The 19,418-nt window shown below is 45.5% G+C and overlaps 5 protein-coding genes across 8 annotated transcripts; 2 read left to right on the top strand and 3 right to left on the bottom strand.

Moving 5' to 3' along the window:
* Positions 1-398: 398 nt before the first annotated feature.
* On the bottom strand, positions 399-5,337 carry BDCG_06836 (C6 finger domain-containing protein). Of its 4 annotated transcripts, none has more exons than XM_045422591.1 (4): positions 4,099-5,337; positions 3,156-3,978; positions 2,684-3,016; positions 399-2,631 (listed from the first exon to the last, which is right to left on the bottom strand). In XM_045422591.1, exons 2-4 carry the CDS (start codon positions 3,334-3,336, stop codon positions 2,003-2,005), a joined length of 1,143 nt encoding a protein of 380 aa, XP_045281857.1. In that variant the 5' UTR covers positions 3,337-3,978; positions 4,099-5,337; the 3' UTR covers positions 399-2,002. The 4 variants fall into 4 exon arrangements, with proteins under 4 accessions (XP_045281857.1, XP_045281855.1, XP_045281856.1 ...); XM_045422593.1 differs by having other exon boundaries at positions 3,156-3,251; positions 3,419-5,317; XM_045422592.1 differs by having other exon boundaries at positions 441-2,631; positions 3,156-3,651; positions 4,099-4,724.
* A 1,151-nt stretch (positions 5,338-6,488) lies between these two features.
* BDCG_06834 (uncharacterized protein) lies at positions 6,489-7,065 on the top strand (the record flags this gene model as incomplete). Its single annotated transcript, XM_045422589.1, has 3 exons — positions 6,489-6,517; positions 6,558-6,981; positions 7,060-7,065. The coding sequence occupies 3 exons, from the start codon at positions 6,489-6,491 to the stop codon at positions 7,063-7,065; spliced, it is 459 nt and encodes a 152-aa protein (XP_045278196.1).
* Positions 7,066-8,386: 1,321 nt separating this feature from the next.
* BDCG_06833 (dienelactone hydrolase) lies at positions 8,387-11,369 on the bottom strand. Its single transcript, XM_045422588.1, has 4 exons — positions 10,628-11,369; positions 10,490-10,560; positions 10,346-10,393; positions 8,387-10,277 (listed from the first exon to the last, which is right to left on the bottom strand). Exons 1-4 carry the CDS (start codon positions 10,777-10,779, stop codon positions 9,670-9,672), a joined length of 879 nt encoding a protein of 292 aa, XP_045278195.1. The 5' UTR covers positions 10,780-11,369; the 3' UTR covers positions 8,387-9,669.
* A 5,678-nt stretch (positions 11,370-17,047) lies between these two features.
* On the bottom strand, positions 17,048-18,339 carry BDCG_06831 (uncharacterized protein). The gene is made up of 2 exons (XM_045422587.1): positions 18,074-18,339; positions 17,048-17,276 (listed from the first exon to the last, which is right to left on the bottom strand). Exons 1-2 carry the CDS (start codon positions 18,286-18,288, stop codon positions 17,111-17,113), a joined length of 381 nt encoding a protein of 126 aa, XP_045278194.1. The 5' UTR covers positions 18,289-18,339; the 3' UTR covers positions 17,048-17,110.
* A 302-nt stretch (positions 18,340-18,641) lies between these two features.
* Positions 18,642-19,277, top strand: BDCG_17395 (uncharacterized protein). Its single transcript, XM_045426526.1, has one exon. The coding sequence runs from the start codon at positions 18,681-18,683 to the stop codon at positions 18,957-18,959; it is 279 nt and encodes a 92-aa protein (XP_045281854.1). The 5' UTR covers positions 18,642-18,680; the 3' UTR covers positions 18,960-19,277.
* Positions 19,278-19,418: the final 141 nt, after the last annotated feature.

Genomic DNA, 19,418 nt, shown 5'->3' with positions numbered 1-19,418 from the left:
GGATTCAAACCATGGTCTACCCGCGACCGGCCAGACGGATAACTCAGGGGTGAGTAGGACAGATGGGGGACAAAAGAATGGCAAGACATGGACAGACGGGAAGGGGGGAATGAAACGTACCCGACGGGTATTCATACCTGTGCACCGGAGTTTGGTACGGGGGACGGGAAGGGGATGTGGTTGAGCTGAGTTGGCCCGTGAACCAGTGGGAGGGGGAAGGAAGGACCCACAACCTTAAAAACCTTATGAAACCTTAAGTTACTTGCAACCACCAACGCTCGGTAATAATAGTTCAATTTCATGTAGCTCAACATGCAATGTTCAGGAGACTATGGCCACGCTGATTGATTCAATGGTTACAAGCCGGGCTAATCTCTACCTGCATATCAGAAGAAGTTTAGCAAGCAAATATTTTATCACTATACCCAAGATTTAATAAAATGTTTCTTAAAGATTATAACAGGATGATAAAAACAAGTTACATTCATACTCATACAAGCACGACATATAATCAGAAAAAGAAATCCTCTGGTATTTCAAATTCCCTGTAAATAATCCAATTGTAATCATTTTTTGCCATCCGTTAGCTATAAAAGTCACACGCGCGCCTTATTTTCTTGAGATATATCTACCAGTAACATGTCAATCTAAACAGTATATGCAGAGATCAGAGAGGGAAATACAAGAAGGTTCGGAAAGAAAAGAAAAAAGGGAAAGATAAAAGGGGGAATAAAGTGGAGAGAAAAAGGAGGCCCAACATAAAATATAGGACGGTGGAAGAAGTAAAGTATAAAGATAGAAGGAGATGATGAAGAGGAAAGAGCTGCTAAATCTTCTTTCATATGAGTTCTCCAGTAGGGCCAGCCCAGTAAATGATACTATGTCAACGCGAGGAAGGATATTGTGAATAAAGAAGAATCGGATGTATGTCGCGGAGGGGGAGAGGGGGAGCAGGTGCTGCTTCCAATTGGAGTCTAGCAAAAGGCAATCGGCGTGTGATAATGTCATCAGAGTGGTGATTGAGAGAAGGCGACAGTCGGCTCAAGGAAACAAAACGGAAAGGGGATAGGATATCATAGAAATTGGAAAACGGGGAGGGGAATAAATCAACATTGGAAATTGGTTAGTGCCATCCAATCCATCGCCAGAAAAGAGCAGCATGTGTGTTCGACGAAAACTAGCAAGGTGGAGGCGGCGGCGCGTGTATGATCAATAGAATTTCTCACCAGCTGCTGAGGGGAGATAGTCAGAAGCATCTGGTCATACGCCATATAAGGCCGATATAGGGTACTGCAAAGGGCCTGGAGACACATTGCTTAGGAGAGGTATCTCGCCAGTAAGCCGCACAACGACTATCACAAATTCTCCCTCATAATAGGCTCGGATTCGTAATTGTAATGCCACAAGCGGGAAGCGAAAGGGTATCGGAGTCCAAAGATCGGATGAAGGAATAAAGGACAGTGTTGCGGAATGGAAAGATAATTCTTATTCATCCTCGAGGCTGAAATCGCTGGAGTCATTGAATGTGCCCGCATATCATTAAAATCGTCTGGCGGAAAAAGATTGAACCCAAAAGAAAAGCGGAGAGTCCGCTAGGCAGAATATAAAAACACCTCGTTGGTCGTAATAGGGAACAAGGACAACAAAAGCGACATTCGGAATGTGGGAACCGTTTTGCTCTATCCAGTTAGAAATCTTCGTTTTCATGTCCTTTTACTCCCTATGATATTCGATGTTTTTGCGCCAGCCACTAGAGTATTCCAAAATCGACTACAGAAAGTGCAAAAGTTTGGCGCAAAGTGGCATAATTTCCTAAAAATCCAGCGTAAACAGATCAAGAGCAGGGAAAGGATTCCATCTCCTCTCCCCGATTCTGAGTAGCCTAGGAAGCCATACCACCAGTTTTATGACAGTAAGTCTAGTACGGTGAGTTCTGCTTTCTTTTAGACCTCTGCGTATATATTGTAGCACGGCATCAGACGGTGTTTTGGTCAGGCAGGGTTCACGGATTGTGATATTCATCCTGTTTCATCCTTGCGTACTGCTGGGGGTCAGCTGCGTACCATCCGCCTAGCCCATAGGGTGTTGACCCAATAACTGGTTGATTAGGATTTGCAGGTACTGTTGGTTGCCCCTGGTATGCTTCCCACGAGGAATAGCCTACTGAGGATTGTGTTTGCGTATAAGAAACAGGGGCAGTCGATGATGGTAATTCCGGCACTGAAGTATTCGTTGGGCGGGCATATGTTTCCCCGGGGGCAGTCATTCGACGTTTAAATTCCGGTGGTATTTGTTGCTGATACTGGTTTTGGTACTGTGCCAGATTACCCGAGGCGAGAGTTACGGATCTCGTGGGCTGTGCGGGCCAAACAGAGCTGTCGGTCATACCGAATGCTGTTGGGTCACCGGTTGATGGAAGAATGCCAGGAGTGAGAGGAGTCCCGGGAATGGATGGGGCCGTGGAAAGAGGTGCAACTGGTGGGATATGATTCCACAGGGTATTCGTTGGGGTAGTCATTTGCGACTTCGCCATTGCACTGGGGAGGTTTTGATCAAAATATGAAGAACCGTCCCACGGTACAGGTTGGCTTACAGGTTGGACAGCGCTTAAATCGTGTGTGTTTAGAGGATCTATTAAGAAGTTAATCACTGGGTTAATAAATGCACCGAGCATCGGACGAACCTGGACTGAAATTCGACATGGGGGTCGCGGTGTACGGGCCGGGCTCAAACGGGGAGATATCTTGCCCTGAATTTATCGACATTGGTGCGTACTGGAAGTATGAATCCGTTTGGTCCATAAGTCCTCCGCCTACCAGCGCTGGCGGTGACGAGGTTATCGATGCTTCGGTTGATGTGGTCCCAGCTTTCGACCCTGCGCGAGACCGTTTCGGTTCTACAGGTGGTTGTTGATCCACTGGGAAAAAATGACACTCTTTCTTCAACCGAATGCAGTTTTCGCATCGCGTATCGTCGGAGGCAAGTAAGCATCGAATTTTCCTTCTCCTACAATGTACTGCACCCACAACGGTTAGAAACCAAGTATGAGCATCAGAATCATAAGGGAGAAACAGCAAGTATCGGGTGCATCATGTCAAGACTCTAGTGTGCATAAAATCGGACCCTCCAATATGTATACTGAATGAACGGCTTACCGCATGCAACTGATGTTCTATGGTAGCCCAGTTTATTGCGCTTTTTGTCAGCGGCTGATCCCGCCGTGGCATCCATGGTCAGGCCTTGACTCGTTTCTTTGAAGTGCTGATCAGTAGGCATCCCCATACATAGCTCTCCAGGTTGATAGGGCCCAGTAGTATCACGAATGTTGTAGTCCATCAATTAATCGACTTAAATCGTTGACGAACTGAGAACTCGAAGACTATATGCGGGCGAAGTAGAAAGATATTAGAGTGCTGACTAGGGTCTACTTCCATCCCCAAGAAGTATAAAGCCCGCCTTTCTACGCGCCACAGGATCGCGCCACAGCGAGATTCTCAGGGAGGAGAATGCGCGATTGTGAGCAATAAATGGCTAAACTGCCCGATACATTACCCACGACAGCGTCCTTACCCCGCGGACGATACAGCGAAGGTTACGATGCTCGGAGAAGTCGCGGCGGAGAATCGTGACAAGAAGATTTTAGAGATCGATCTAAAAGGCAAGGATATTAAAAGAGTAAAAAACAAACAACAAGTAGGAAATATATGAGAAGAGACCCTCCCGAACGAATGAGGGGAAGGTCAATGGAACCAGGAGCATGAAAACCCCATCAAAGGATGAATTTAAGTGAAGCTAATCGAGGGGTGAAACGCCCAAGAGTTTTCTGCTCTTGCATAAATGAGGAGCTACCACGTTAAGAACCAAAGTTAGGTCCGTAGCCGGAGAAGAAGAGATGATCAATTCTCAAGCCACCGGATGTATCCACGAAACTGGTCTGCTTTGGCAGCTCCCCACAAAAGTATGAAACCGCGGGACCACCTAGGAAGTCAGGAAATAAATAAGAAAGAAAAGCCAGCAAGGGACACGAGTACCAAGTACGGACTAAAGCGGCAAACGAGGACATTTGAATTATGATACTGCGAGATGAGGAATACTCACTAGTGAGGAGAAAGAGCATTCTGTTCCTCTCCTTTTCGTTGTCGCTTCCCTATTGCCTCTTTTTTCTTTTCTTTTTCTTTTTTTTTTTTCTCGTCCCTCCTCAACTCTCAAACGGACGAAGGCATATCTACAGCCGTTAAAGGGAAACTTTCGTGTAAAGGTGCCCCTGACCACTCCAACTAGAAGTAGTCGTAGTGTCGGATCCGTCAGCGGAGAACCATTTGATCCTAAGAACACTTTCGTGAGCAATGGCAGCAGCCGCAAAAATAAATCCCATCGTTGTTATTCAACAACTGGAGGAGATGGGCATTCTACCTTTTTTAAGTTTTGTAAAAAGAGGCTGCTGATGGGCGTGTCGTATCTGACAGCGCCCGGGCAAGGTGTCCAAACGCAGGAACCTAGTCGATTACGACAATTCGGTACCCAGCCAGCACAATCTCCGTGTGAATCCATTGTCGCTTGAGTGGAGCAGGGCGGTACTAGGCAGGGGTTGAACAAATCCACACCGCGCGTGTTGGTTGTTGGGTTCTGACCCAGCTTCACACTTCGCTGCAGGGCCCTAGCAACAGCTACCTCGGGCCCAGAAAAAGCTTCATAACAAGCCAACGAGGAGAAACCGCCGACAGATCAGACTAGAGGGCTGGAAGGTGCCTGTGGATATGATTATTTCGATGCCGGGACAGCGCGTCTCCATTATCCATTCCACAATCCACAACAAGAATAAGCATGGATCCGACTAATTTCTCAGTCGCAATTGGGTGTTGCTAAGTTTTGAAATCCCATTCGAACACATCTCAAATAACAAGCGAAAACTCAATTCCTGATTGCAAAAGATGCACAACGGGCAATTGCTGACCGCGCGCCAGCTGTCGGCGTCCTATCAGGCTCAGGCATCGAGGTTGAGCTGTTGATCTGTGATGCTTCGGCGGATAAGTCTGTTGTCATGGGTGTATCAATGTTACACGGCCAAGGCCACCACCTGCAAAATTCGCAAGCGCGAGAAGCGTGAACACGCCAAGCACATGCTCAAGGCAAGGTTCTTGTTCTGCGATGGCATTATTGGCCTGCGAGAAGTGCAAAACTCGCGCAGAAGAGGGGTTGTTGTTGGATGATATATTTGTGAAACAAAATTTGCAAACACTCGGCCAATCGCCAATCTCGCTGCGTGGGACAGACTGTAATTATCGCTTAGTTAAGATATCCAGGACTTCCCCAAACCCGAAAATGGAGATACCAAATGTGCATCAAATGCTCTGGATTCCACTAAAAGACGTCCTAAGAGGCTAAGACGCTGGTCTTCCCCCGATAAGGCCTCGTAAATATGCCAAATGGCCAACTGGCCAGACTGGAACAGACTAGCCGGATGATCGACTCGAACAAGGCCAATTCTTCGACTGAAACAAAACCCAATAATAATCTTAATTAATCATGGCAAGCGAGTTCCTTCGAGCAATAATGGCATTCCACTGAAGAGAACGACCGCCGCTCAGCGCAGCAGGTAATCAATTGAGCCAAAATAAGCTGTTCAAACCCAGGATAAATAAATGGCCCTAATGCTTGGAAAACCAGTGCTTGATAACTTCCATTGCAGTCGCGTTGTGGTATCTGCAGGTTCAATCCATGGATCTTCACGAGAATGGAGCTGATCAGAGCTGAGGAACACCATTTGGACCTTTTGCGCATAGTACGCACCGTCCCAGCAACACCCTACGCATCTTCAAGTCTCGAGTGTTAGCACGTTAGCGTCAAGCCACAAGCTCCAACTACCAAGCTTGGGGGAAGCGCAAAACCCCAAAACCTTAGATAGATACGTTGGCCAATTGGGCGCGAGCTTTAAGGCTGCCGCACTGAAACTGACACTACTAGCACCATAATGAGTGAAATATAGGGGTGCTTGAAGCCAACAGCCCCCAACTTTTCTGACCTTGATAATAAAAGCGACAGCTCTCAGAGGAAAGGAGAGGAAAGGATGACAGGTTTGACCCTCATTCATGTTGGCAGTAGGGCGATTGCAATGACATTGTTTTGACCTAGCTTGTTGCTTTTTCTTCGCAATCCAACACACAAAAGATCAATCCGTAGAGCTGTAGCGCTGATGCATCAATGGCTGTATCTGTGAGATGAGAGTTGACCTCGGTTTCCTCGAGAGACCTCCATTCGTTTCTGGTCTACTCCGTACGGAGTAGTTTGCTCGAAATTCCTCTATTTTTGGTGCGACTGGCAAGAAAGTCTCAGATAACACCCAGTCTATCACAAAGGCTGTGAAATGCATGGGGAAGGGGCCTAACCACCATGGCGGCATCCGCACGCCATCCACGGAGGTTGAAGGTTTAATTAAGGATCAGAGCCTCTTTAGCGGCATGCAATGTCGTTCACCACCAGTTTGAGCCATGGGTCCCTGCATCCACCCGGTGGCAACGTAAGCCGAAAGGAAGCCCAAAAACGCGCTAAAGACAAAGGAGAGCAGCTGCAGCCGGTGCTGCAGAAGAGCAAGTCTGGGGCATTTGCATTTTGTTCCTGCTTCATCTTGTGGCAGGAAACATGTTATTCAATTCTGACCCGACATTCACGACCCAAATTGGCCCAGAACTCAAAGATCTGTGGATGAAGGACTCCGACTCGACAGATACCGACCTCTGTCTTTCGAACAAATCTAATCTGTATCGTGGTGTGCCAATTAAAGGTAGAAGCACTGGTCCACAGCCCCGGAAAACAAACAAAACTGATTGTATGTACTGTACATGTACGGAGTACATTCACAGAAGAAATATGAAAGAGTCCGGCAAGCATTCCATTATCCAAAAGAATGCCTTCCACCATTTGATGGACTGCAGCATATTCCAAGCCAGCGCAAAGTTACTCCAAGAGAACTCTAGTACACATGTACGTATTCATATCCAGAAAACTGTTGGATCTGTGATGAACATCGCTAATGTCAACGCTAATGTCAACGCTTTATAGGAGTAAGAGGACATACATGCAGCCCAATAGCAGCATTGAACTCCTAACTGACTGGATTGGGGAAAACAATACACCTAATGTCAAAATCGTATCTTATAATTTGTGCTTTGTGCCGCTAGCTAAAGCTAGCATATTCCTGTTTTGCTTGCATAACAATGAGTGAATCATGGTATTTGTTTTCCGAGTGCAGCGATGAAAAAGTGAGTCTTCGAACCTATCAACTCTGGACACACAAAACGGAAGGGCCAGAACGCCCTTCATAGATTTGCTCTACGAGGAGGGGGGCCTTGCATTGATTATCTATTTTTCTCATATCCTTTTCTCAATCTTCAAAGTTGTCAACGCATCGCATTAACTAGACAAAGCAAGCAGTACAGAAATTGGATGCACCAATTAGTGGTATATGATTCGCTATCAACATTGAAAAGGAACATCCACAAATAACGATGCACGGAGGCAAAGCGTACGCCAGTCCCCAACCCATATCCTTTCGGACCAAATCCTTTACGGAGTCGTGACTTTTACTTTTTAATGGAAAAAAGTAATTAGTGGAGGGTTTTGGAGATAGGGCCATCATGTCAGGTTAGCCTGGGATGGAAGACCAAATACCAGTCACTCAATAGCGTCCAATTTCGGTTTAAAAATGCATCACGAGAGCGACTGATATATGGCATGATTTCTCACCGCAAGAATGCGCATTTCGAATTTACCCCGAGCGTTGCTGTAGGGCTTTCAATTCTCTTGCGGTACCACTCCAGTTCAATTTAAAAGTCAGCACTTTCCCCTGTGGCCAGTCGATCTGCCCTTTCCTCCATATTTCACTCCATGGGCTTTTTCTATCCTAGCCACATTCTAACATTGAAAAGGGAGAGATATGTGCGTTTCTCATTCGATAATCCCGAGGTAACTATACAAGCCAACAGCAACATGCGACATGCAACATGCAGCCCATTATGCCTTTCAGGTTTTGCGAAACGCCGCGCAGGAAAACAGACCAAACACCATCCACGACCCCAGAAACCTGACCCCGGTGGAGAAGCATGAACCCCTGTCTTGTTAGGAGCAACCGGCTGTTAGGCTGGCACACAGGACCATTTAACTGGCTTGCATTCGCGAGCCAGTTATCCAAGGTTATAGCATGGGGGTGTTCCTACTAGCCGCACAGCAACGGGAGAAGTGATCATCATTGAACATGACTCTAGGAGATTGTGATTTTGGAGTAGTGAATTGTATGTCGAGTGGTTTCCGTATGTGAATTGACTGTTTCTCACAGGAACCCCTACACGCCAGGGGGGGGGGGGGGCTTGTTACCCTTGGAGAGCGTATCGCGGAGAGAAATGCTTTGATTATCCTTGTTGAATTTGCTTGACTAGTTGATTGGTAGATGTTCGACTTATCGCCCGAAGTTCTACCCAAATGTCCTTTCCTCTTAAATCCGCAGCCTGAAAGACGGTTGTTTGGACATTAGCAGGCGGTTGGAACGAAGGCCCAAGACCGACGTTGGGCCACTGCGGAATCCTTGTGGAAAGGCTTACGACGACATTGATTTACAGTTATCTGATTGATGCCATTTGTTCTATTCGATCTTATTTAGTCGATTTTATTTATTCTCTTCTTCATTTGGAAAAATGGGGTTGATTCGTTGGGCCTACGCGCAGTAACCCAGACATTTATCCACCAGGTCTTCGAACTCAAATTGCATTACAGCTTTAACTGGATATCCTTTCTACAAAAACCAACCCAGCAGTGAAACATTAAAATAGTTAGTTATATCTCCTCTACCCTTCTGTAACTCGGCAAGTTCAAATTGAGCTCATCCATTCTGATTCAATGTTCATACTAATCCCATCCCCGTCCCGAAAGGCGAGTGAAACAATATAAAAAATCTATGTTTCAAAAGTCGAAGCTGTGGCAATTACCTTCATTGCATTTCAACGTGAATTACATTCGCTAATTATAGCCATTCCATTCAGCATCGGGACACACTTCAAATGACGGAATGAAGGAAAGCAAAGCTGGGGAGCACAATCCGCTTTCAAATTAGGGAATAAAAGAAGATACGAAGCAAGCAAAAAATCAATCAAGGACAGACAAGAAGCTAGGGGAAGGCCGGAGTGGAAATCGACAAGAAATTTGCAAACGATGAACCCATGCCCAGGACATCGGCAGCACCCTCCCTTCCTTTTCATTTTTTTTCCCCGATGTTCCCCGTTCCCCTCCTCTTTTGCCGTTCCTTTCTTTTATGCCTTCGGATGTAAATTTCGATATCAGGGTAAAAAATTCGAACGGGAGCGGGTTTGTTTTGGGTTTGATGGCTGATTATTGAAATTGATATTTGGACAGTTTTAGATTTTAGACGTCGAGTTGACATATTTGTCGGTTGAATTAGCGGTTTTATCCCCCTTCAATAACCTTTTTTCCCATTAAATTGTGTCTTCTTCCCTCATTCTTTTTTTTATTTTTTTTATTTTTTTTATTTTTTTTTTCCCTCTTTGTTCATTTGACAAAAAAAAATTGGAGACGGGATATTAATTTTTCTTCATCTTCTGGAGATGGAAGTAATAAAACTCTCGTCCGTCAACCGAGTATTTGTTTTAAAAGCCAGGCAACCTACATATGCTCGTTGAGGAAGCCCAGCACTGTCTTATATCCATTTTCATACTCCTTTCGAACTTCTGGATTGTCCAAATCTCCTCTGGCCGCCATCCAGCCGTGGATCTGTGTGCTCCACGTCTCGATATGGTTGGGGACCTTGAGGTTATGCTTGAAGGCCTTGACCTCGTCGACGTCCTCGTCCATGGAAGCCAACAATACCATTGGGATAGTGACCTTGGGCGCATCATTTGGATCAAGCATGGCGGGATGGCACTGAACGGCGGCTTTGAAAAGGGTGTTCTCCATCGAAGCCAGAGTGGCGATCTTCCCGCCCCAGCAGTAGCCAAGGATAGCCCAGGCTTTGAATTTTCCTCCGTCGGCGAGCTTGTTGGCTTCTTCGACCACGCCAGGGATTCGTGAGAGTATTCCTGGCGGGGCAGCCTTGATTTGGAAAAAGTCATGCAGGTTCTTCTTGTGTTCTTCGGTTGCGGGAGGGTACCAAGAAATGTCGGCTGGGCTGCCATCGAAGAGATCAGGCATGAAGACGCGGTACTTGCGGTTCGGGTCAGAGGTGGCCATTATATCGGCACCCTGAAGAGTCTGTGAGAAGAAGCCGAAGATGTCTGGGAAAGTTTAAGGCTGTCAACGGCGGGACGGTGTGAATTTGTTTTACGGTGGGGGTTTCAAGTACCGAAAATAACGAGGATGGCTTCTGTAGCATTTTCAGGGCCAGTGACGTCTGTGAACATGTCATTAATATGAAGATCAGGCAAGGGTGAGGAGTTCAGGCTAGTTCATAAGAGAATATAGGGGATTTACAAGACGGAGGACTTACATGTTTTCATGCCATTTATGGTAATATACTTTCCCTTCTCCTCGTAGCCTTTCGAGACAATGGGAGGGATTCTACAGGGCACCAATGCGATTAGTAAAGCTTTGTACCAACGGCCAATGGACACAGCACTTCACTTACGAGCAGCAGGCCTTGCTATATTTCGACATATCTGCGGCGGAGCGGGAATATCGATTTCCTCTAAATGGAGTGTAATAGGAAAGCTTTGGTGACAGCACTGGAGCTCTAGACAGAGGGGTTCGAAGGAGAGCTAGAAATGGCTGTGGTCTCATGAAAAAAAAAAAAAAAAAAAAAAAAAAGGGCAAACTGCAAAATAACAGGAGTGGTTTCTTAACACGTGGTAGTGTTTTTGATGTTGATGCTTTCGATTGTGCCTGAACTAACTTAAGTAGTAGTGGGGTGTTTTTTGCGCTCCCGCCTCGGAAGTTGTTGCGTGGCGCGGAAACAAGAAACCTTGGGGGTTCTTTGTTTGTTGATATCAAACGCTACACGTTTCCTTCTTTGGTGACCCCAAACCTGAAGTGTTCCCTATTTCGAAATTGTCTCTTGTGTCCGGTCCTCGCGCCGTGTGCTATACATATATTCCTCCTCAGAGTGAAACGTGCTATCCCCCGACTATGCACAAGGGTCTTGGGGCATGGCTTCATCTCTCCTAATGCTACCTCACCCTCACTCCAGTGGCTTTGCGTTCCGTTCGGCCGGTGCTCGGTATTGTTGGACTAAGCCCGTGCGGGTTCGAATTAATGCAGAACCTCCTTGCGCACTGCCTAAAGCATCCCACATTTCACATTTCACCGTTGAAACACTGACTACCGGCCCTTTATGCCGGCAAGGGAAAGGTAGATTCGGACCACGTTTTTTGAAAGTGTTATCCGTGCACAGCGGCTCTAGACTCAGCCCGGGATATGACATATATACCACATCCCCAAGGAGGTTCCAAGGAGGAATTCATGAAACTTGAAAGGAGAACGTGTCGATACGCAAACAGTTCCAAACCGGAGAATTCTATTCTCAAAATATTCAAAGTTATGTTCTTCATTTGCATGAACATGAAGTTCCCATTAGCATGGCATGGCAATGAGTATGCAGTGTATGCATGCTCCCTTGATCTCCTATTCCATCCAGCCCCCGCCTCTCTGGGAATGAAGCTATTTCGGCCTCACACCCCCTGGCATCTTTAAACCTACATGAAAAACGCTATGATTGCTTCTGACCCGTAAATCAGTGGATTGACAGCATGATCGTTTTAAAAAAGGCTCATCCGACAAATTGGGTATTATAGTAAGAGTATTCCGAACAAAAGCCAACCAAATAAAGCTCAAAGGATTTGTTGCTTAATACACATATGATATTTGTGTGTGTGAGTCGGCCGCTAAGACCACGAGATTTAAAATATAAATTTCTGGCTATCAGCCTCACTTATCATATCTTCTGTAACTCCATCACCCGCTCAGAATGATTACACCAATTCCATCTGGCGCCTGGAACAGATTCCATCATTCTCGAATAAGGATATGCCTAATTCGAGGGTTCAAAAACTCGCGAATCGGCAACGTGTAAAAGTGCAACATATCCAATTGCCGGTGTCGGAGAGCCTTCAGAGAGGAGAGCTTCTTTCGATTTGATAAGGTTCGCCTCCTTCCCTCCGAGCTATCCCAAGGTTTGGGAATAAATCACCGTTCAAAGCATTTGTCAACGATAACTGCTGTCCTGTCCTGGATGATCGAACTTTTCCGGGCGGGAGGTGATTATCAAGCGACTGCCGAACCTCTCAGGTCCACGTTCTCCTCGGAACTTTTCCTATGCTCATCACCACTCCCTTCGCCAAACTTTGGAATCTGTACTCAGGACAAGCTTTGAGGCTTGTCTTTCCCTCCCTAGCTAGATCATGACCAACGTCCTCTGGCAAGGCTTGGATCCGTTGCCCAAGCTCCAGGATCTAAACCCTCGACAAGCCCATCTGTTCATGCGCTAGGGCGGAAGTAAATATGGCTCAATGTGAGCCCAGGATGGGAAGGTAAGTTGCCCCTTAAACCTATCAGATGGAATAAAGTCAGGATTGGTCCACCCGATCCTTAGGTCCAGGGTGAGAAGGAGCTTCATTCCTTCATCCTGGACCAAAACTCGTGAAACAGCAAACGAGGGGCCTTCATGGATAGTTACGCTATTGGTTGTGGTGTGTTTGTTGTTGAACGACTCTTTTGACGGCATCTACGGAATATCGAGAACTCTCGTTTCAATCATGATGGTACTGTATTGAGAGAAAATGGCAGTTCTGGGCCTCATCCCTCTCATATATATATACAAGAATATGTATGCTGACTTTTTAAACCAGACTGATAACGGTGGTATTTGATTCAGGTTACGTTCCGAGAAAATTATGTATTTGACTTTCCCCAAGGCCTCTGATCTACTTGGTTGCAAGGACTCGCCCCTGAACAGCTACTCCTACCAAAGTTATTATTACTCAGACTGCAGCCATCAAAGACACACAAGTGAACACAAGCCTTGAGCTGGAGCGTGCTCGGAGTGTCTTTTGTCGAGTGGTGCAGATAACTGTTGAATCCACGGTTGAAATTGGTCGCGGAACCTGTGTGCCCCGAAGTTGTGTTCGCAGAAGATCATATATCAATCGATATTTGATATCCAAGGATATATCGATGAAGGGCTCTCTACCTGGAAAATGTTATACTGTATGATTGCAATTAGTTTGGTTTACTGTTGTTACTGGGGAAGAAAAGGCTTCTGGCAACCAGCTTCGAAGTTGAACTGTTGATCTGACGAACAACGCATCTGCACTGGTGAGATCCAGCTGGCTTATAGATCTGGTTCGCTTCATCTGAAAATTCACTTCACATCTCCGTATGTTGTCTTTCCTCGGAATATTTACTCTGATGTAGACTGCTGATCAACCATATTATATGGAAGTTATCTCCATGTTAAGGTCAGCTTATTTAGAGCCTGTATCCACCTGGGTCATGTAATTGGTACTGATTCCTGTCGAGCCTTCCCTAAATAGTTGAACTATCTACTATCCGTTAGCAAAGGCAGTCGAGAGTCGGTATCTAACACAGGTAGTGGTTGTGAATCAGATACAATTTCGTGCATGCCTCATTTTAGTATTACTTCCTACGGAAGTCACCTTTCTACCCGGTACTACCCAGCTGTTATGAGTAATGCCAACTCCAACCCTTGCGATTGATCGCACAGCATATGGCCAAACTTGACCCCCAAAGCTTCACCCCTTCTACTAGCTCAGCTATTTTGATCTGGTTAATTACGACATGCGAACAAGATGTCTGTTATATATAGTAGTGGTACTTCCGCTGTTTTTGAGGTCAAAATCATTGATAATTTAACTCGCTCAATGATAGATAGGTGTATCACCCTACATGCCGTTGCGCTAGCTCCGTCGGGGTAATGAATCACTTGGTGGGCTTTCCTTCCGCCACCTCATAAAGCTAGAGGCACCAAAAACAATCACAGGCAGCTAAAGAACACGACAAGTCCGGATGACAACAGGTGCGGATACACATGGCGTGAGTTGGCTTTCCTCTTGAGGAATAATGCAAGGGAATTCCTGATTGGATTGGAATTTGCTGGCCGAGTTCCTACATGGACATTCAATGGGATTCTGCGAACTGACATTGTGCTACCAATGTCTCACAACAAATGATATGTGGAGGAGGTACCTGACCATTCTCCCGAGACTAACTTGTAACGAGGTCGACGCATGGATATCAGAATGTCATGTATTTTCCTCCCCAAAAATAGAAGCAAAGGTTAAAACAACCGCCGTTGTTCCAGTTGAAAGTTTGCCATGATGCGGCTGAAAAGCTTTAATTTTCTTCAACGAAGAATTTAGGAACATTCCTGCCCCCCTATTACCAAGATAAACCTTCACATTGGATGCCCCTCCAAGCCAGCCTCTCGAGGCGCCAATGCCACATTCTTCGGTAGGTTTGGAAACCCATCACCAATGAGACAGAAACACGAACTCGTGGCTTTAAAACCCAGTGAGACAGTCTCAATGAGGTATTCCGATTAGGCCTTCATCGAGCAGGCGCACTCCATACCTACAGCCCTTGTACGGATCCTCCAGTTTAATGCAGTCTATCAGATCTTCCCGAAGCAGGGACAGTGAGCTGGTAGATCAATCGAATACCAACATGGGGATGCGGGAGCCTAAGATCAGCCCCAGCCACAAGTGCATGCCGAAGTGCCATTCTCATTTGCACATCGTTTCCGCGCCTTGTGCGACGCTTGCATCCTCTTCCTGTCTCATCTACATATCAGCATGATCACTTGATTGATGAGGAAACAAAAAAGCAAAGCAAAGAAAAGAAAAGGAAACAAAAAATCGACAGGCTGAGCAACATGCATGTCTGCCCAGAGCTGAACAGAACATGTGGACCGCAGAGCCTCAATCCCTAAGAGGAAATGAAAGGCGAGATTTGAATGGGCAAGCTTTTGAAGCCTGGTTCGAATTGTAGAACTCGGTGGGCATCGCTGAAAAGCGCATGGCACTATTCATTCCGCATACGGATTTAAGAACACCGGCGGCGGTGAGACAACGGCACGCCAAAACTTTGGCTGGATATTACGGGGTAACTAGTTGGTACAAGGAACAAGCTCCTCTGTACTCCGTACCGAGTACAGAGTAGTTTGTCAGGAACAAGCTCCAACGACCTAGGTTATATTTAGTACAGAACCATGCAGAGGCAAACTAAGTTAAGGTGGCTAACAACTCTTTTTGAAAGACTTTCCCACGACGTGGTTCAGATCATCAGGGGCGTCGGAAAAATACCAGAAGTTAAAGCAAGAGGGCCAGTAGCACAAAGGTCAAAAACGCTCGAAAACCTCGTACGCAGTACAGGTGATAGGTTTTGCCATTTGAGGAAAAAAGGGTTGGGTCCTCGATAGATACGGGTTGTCGGTGGACGACTTAACATGAACCACATACCCCTGTAGATCTGGGGGAGCATCTTGCGAAGGATTGATATTTACACCCGGGCTATTTACGCCTCGGCCAAGAGACACTACTTTTTTATAGGTTTAGTGTTTACATGGTATTACATATAAAATAAGTAGCTTTTGAATGTAGTTGTCAAAGTGTCTCTCTTCCTAGCTAGTCTGTACTCTGTGTACTCCGTACAGGGTACTCCGTACAGTGTCTGCAGTTCTTTGAATAGATTATAAGACAGTTGGCTTCTGTCAGTCATATCTGACACTCATCTATACTAGTAACTAAGTGTGACTTACTTATTTACTTCAGTTTCTGAATCTCTCTGAACATCTCTTATAGGTCACATGGGTGTTTTATACTAGGTAGCATTACAATCAGCACACATTGATTGTATTAGTAATCAAGGCTGAGAAACTGTATGGGGCAAAAGAGCTCAATCACCACCAGCGCACTGCTGGTAGAAGGGCCGATAAACCGCGGGACCCCCAACAGAAAGAAACATTCATAAGAATTTAAGTTGTAACTCTGTTGTATACTGGCATAAATATTTCCATTTCTAATAAGGGGGTTAAAATGCCTGTGGCGCCTATAAACAGCTAGTTACAGCTTGACTAAATCTAGTCTAAATCTCAGGGTCTTGAGAATGAGAAATGGTATCAGTATTAACTACAGCTTAAATTCTTAGTGCTCATCAAAACTTTTGAGAGGAATCCTCTGTACCTCCGTACTCTGTATAGGCTGTAATAATATTATTATTAATAGAGTTCTTCTGGACTGCAAGATCTGCTTAGAAACACTAGTAATTCTTGATGTAAGACTGTGTATACACTAAACCTATAAAAAGTAGTGGTTTTTTTCTTAGTGTAAATAGCCGGCTCTGGGTGTAAATATCAGTCCTTATCTCAAAACCGAGACGAAAGGTTCTCTAATAACAGTGATAATCTGGTCATGCTGAATCTGCCTGCTGATATCTAATGAAACTTTTGGTTTGACAGATGGGGTGGGAAAATTAACGGTGGTATACTCCGTAGTCGAAAAGGAGAGGCTGGAATTCAACACGTGGGATCACAGCATAAGAAGCCCAAGCCATTATGCGGTAAATTAAGGAGAGGTTGCATGCATTATTGGGGGAAAACAGGATCAGAAAAAACAAAGCTGATAGATTCGACATGCCGTCAGTTCTTTGCGATACAGTTAAGGAACTTGGTGTTGCTTTTTGTCATCCTCTATATAGATTAGTTCTCTCTAGATTTTCTTTCCAAGTCAACATTTGCTTTTTCTCAGGGGAGCCCAAATGTTCACAGGGACGTTAACTTCTTCAATATTATTGGAACTGAATAAATGCAAATTAAGACCATTGGCTTCGTAACGGGGTCGATTTTGTCTGGGTGTTTTATTTCCAAAGTCAGGCTTGAGTTCTGCATTGTGTGAACGAATAGCAGCATCGTTTTAGCGAGCCCAAGAGCCAAAGGGTGGTCACTAAAAAAAAAAAAAAAGTAAAAGCAACAGCAGGGGGAAAAAAGAAAAAAGAAAAAGAAAAAGAAATAGAAAAAAAAGAAATGAGATCCGTCAACGGGACCGCAGCCTGCAGCTCAACCTTTCGGAACATTCACCCCCCTTTCCTTTTTCTTTGTTATTTACTCCTCACATTTCCTCTGGTTCGCCCACCATCTCTCGCGGAGGCGGAAGATGGAGTCGAACCTTGGACAGCTATCCTTGAGTTTGCCCTTTACCCAGTCGGCTAGCGCAGAGTAGTTACGGCTGCGAAGAATGAAAATTATCAACTTCTGGTGCAAGGAGACTCTGTAGAAGTCCGCGTGCTCTGGACACATGGAAAATGGTCGTCAATGCGTTTCAGTTCAGCAAATGATAGTATAGTCAAGTCAACACAAACAAAAGTGCATGTAAAAGCAAGCAGAGCGATTGCCTTCACTGCATGCAGACTACTGCATGGGGATGTGGTTAACTTCTGGACTCAAGACATATGGGATCGATATGATAGGTCAAAAGCAGGATCATCAGGAGGTCCACAGGGATGATTTGATGCCAATGTTTGCCTCTAAGTCTGTTTTAACATTTCGCTGAACTGATGGAGTTATGAGGCAAATCTGCCCCGGGCAGGTTTCTCAGCATGCTTTGCAGATGCATGCTCGAACAATATGGCTACTTCAGTGGATAAAACAGACCAAGAACTCAACTCTTGCAATGATGATAACCAGTTTCAAGGGGTTCTCTGGGGCCAAGTCTACAGTAATAATACCATTATTTATTGTAGGTATTTTTCCTCCTTGGGCCCCTCAACCCCGCTTATTGTGTACAGCCTACAATGCTTCACCTGTATTGGACCTTACACCCCTCAAATGCGGCGAGATCGGAAGCCTCAGATATTTCCTTGTGTTCTCCCGCAAATTCTCAGACCCAGGAAACTGGTCTGGTATCTCTTTGGCTCGCCAGGTACGAGCAAGCCAATGGGGAACGGAAATGCTTAAACCAAGCCTGCTGGATTAGGCGAACAGAAAAGCTGGATTGCGGTGAAGAAAGCGGAGATCGATATTTATTAGCTTCCTTGTGTCAGTGGCCACAGACGAGGGAGGCCACACCCGCAATTTTCTCCGCACATGTGGCGAGCGGTTAGAAGCCACATCGGCCAGAAGCTTTCCTTGATGGAGGTAGACGGGAGCAATAGTTTCTCCACACTGATGAATTCCCCACGCCAGCCCTGGACTTGGGGATTTGCCTTCGCAAGTTCGTATCGACAGCCTGGAATGCTCCAGGCAAATGAAATTCTGAGAACGCCGGTTTCGAGTCGCCACATCGTTCAACTAGAAGGGGAATCAAAGCCCGGACGGAGATTGACAGATCTCCGCCAAGGGAGGGTTTCTTCTTTTTTTCTCCAACTCTTGACCTCATTCGCTGTAATAACGAATGCTTGCTCGCCCAATGTTATTAGTGCCAAATTAAGTTCTTCCGTCGCATGTGAAGGGGAGCCGAAACAAGGTTTAATCGAGAACCCAGACGGTTACGCAGTAATTCGAAATATCACTCGGCTAGCACCGAGGCAACCAATTCCATGAGATGAATTGAAAGCTCCATGCGCTTTTTTGTTTGACCCTCGCTTTTTTTTTTTTTTTTTTTTTTTTTTTTTTTTTTTTTTTTTTAACTTTTGGGGGCTATGTGAAGGGCAACAATGTGAGGTATAAAAGTGGTATGGTATGTCACTGTGGCCGCTCAAGGAGCTGGTCAAATTTGTGTGGGATGCTGAGCCGAACCAGGGAGGTTGATACTGGTTCAACGCTTCATCAATTGCAATTTGCAAGTCAGTTACTTGACCTTCAGCATTGCAAGAACTATTTCAGTAAGCGAATAGGAGTTGGACCAATCAACCACACCCGGCACAAGCGATGTGAAAACAAGCTCATCCGCCCCCAGCAATCGACATGGACTGCCATCTCTCCCGACCGATACCATCCTGGCTTAACGTATTGAATTACGGGGAAAGGACTGGAGGGTTCCTATTGTCAAACTTGACCATTCATACAGTAGTTATCCGTACACCTGGGTTTGAGATTACTGAAAAAGTTCCGCTAGCCTGTTTTTTGGTCTCGCAGACAGCAATAAGAAAAGACACTGGAAGCACATCTCTGAAACAGAGACCCTATAATTGCCTTTCATTGGGCGTCCCTTTTGGTGCATACTTTATTATTCAAGGGGAGGAAGTACACAGTATGCACAACGTAGTACGTGAAAAACAAATGAATACTGCATGTTTGTGTGGGGTTGGGGAGGAACTGGTCACACTGCTGAAATCGCGTCGAATTCTTTGTTTGAGCACTTGCTGACGAGATCTAGATACAATAAAAGTAAAAAAAATAAAATAAAAAGAATAACACGTACCAAATTAGGGCGTGTTAAACGGGGATCCTAAGTAATAAGGAAAGCCCATAT

This window comes from Blastomyces dermatitidis, assembly GCF_000003525.1.
Source record: "Blastomyces dermatitidis ER-3 genomic scaffold supercont1.7, whole genome shotgun sequence".
Taxonomy (NCBI): domain Eukaryota; kingdom Fungi; phylum Ascomycota; class Eurotiomycetes; order Onygenales; family Ajellomycetaceae; genus Blastomyces; species Blastomyces dermatitidis.
The sequence above is the reverse complement of the archived record's forward strand: the minus strand, read 5'-3'. Positions and strand labels throughout refer to the sequence as shown.

Excerpts from the sequence above, each read along its gene's own strand:
- BDCG_06836 (XM_045422591.1), bottom strand. The coding sequence starts at position 3,336 with ATGGACTACAACATTCGTGATACTACTGGGCCCTATCAACCTGGAGAG. Across the intron at positions 3,017-3,155 it reads TAGAACATCAGTTGCATGCG|TACATTGTAGGAGAAGGAAA; the intron begins GTAAGCCGTTCA and ends TTGTGGGTGCAG. Across the intron at positions 2,632-2,683 it reads CATGTCGAATTTCAGTCCAG|ATCCTCTAAACACACACGAT; the intron begins GTTCGTCCGATG and ends ACTTCTTAATAG.
- BDCG_06833 (XM_045422588.1), bottom strand. The coding sequence starts at position 10,779 with ATGAGACCACAGCCATTTCTAGCTCTCCTTCGAACCCCTCTGTCTAGA. Across the intron at positions 10,561-10,627 it reads TATAGCAAGGCCTGCTGCTC|AATCCCTCCCATTGTCTCGA; the intron begins GTAAGTGAAGTG and ends GGTGCCCTGTAG. Across the intron at positions 10,394-10,489 it reads CATAAATGGCATGAAAACAT|ACGTCACTGGCCCTGAAAAT; the intron begins GTAAGTCCTCCG and ends ACATGTTCACAG.
- BDCG_06831 (XM_045422587.1), bottom strand. The coding sequence starts at position 18,288 with ATGTGGCGACTCGAAACCGGCGTTCTCAGAATTTCATTTGCCTGGAGC. Across the intron at positions 17,277-18,073 it reads ATGTGCGGAGAAAATTGCGG|AGTCTCCTTGCACCAGAAGT; the intron begins GTGTGGCCTCCC and ends GGACTTCTACAG.
- BDCG_17395 (XM_045426526.1), top strand. The coding sequence starts at position 18,681 with ATGGTATGTCACTGTGGCCGCTCAAGGAGCTGGTCAAATTTGTGTGGG.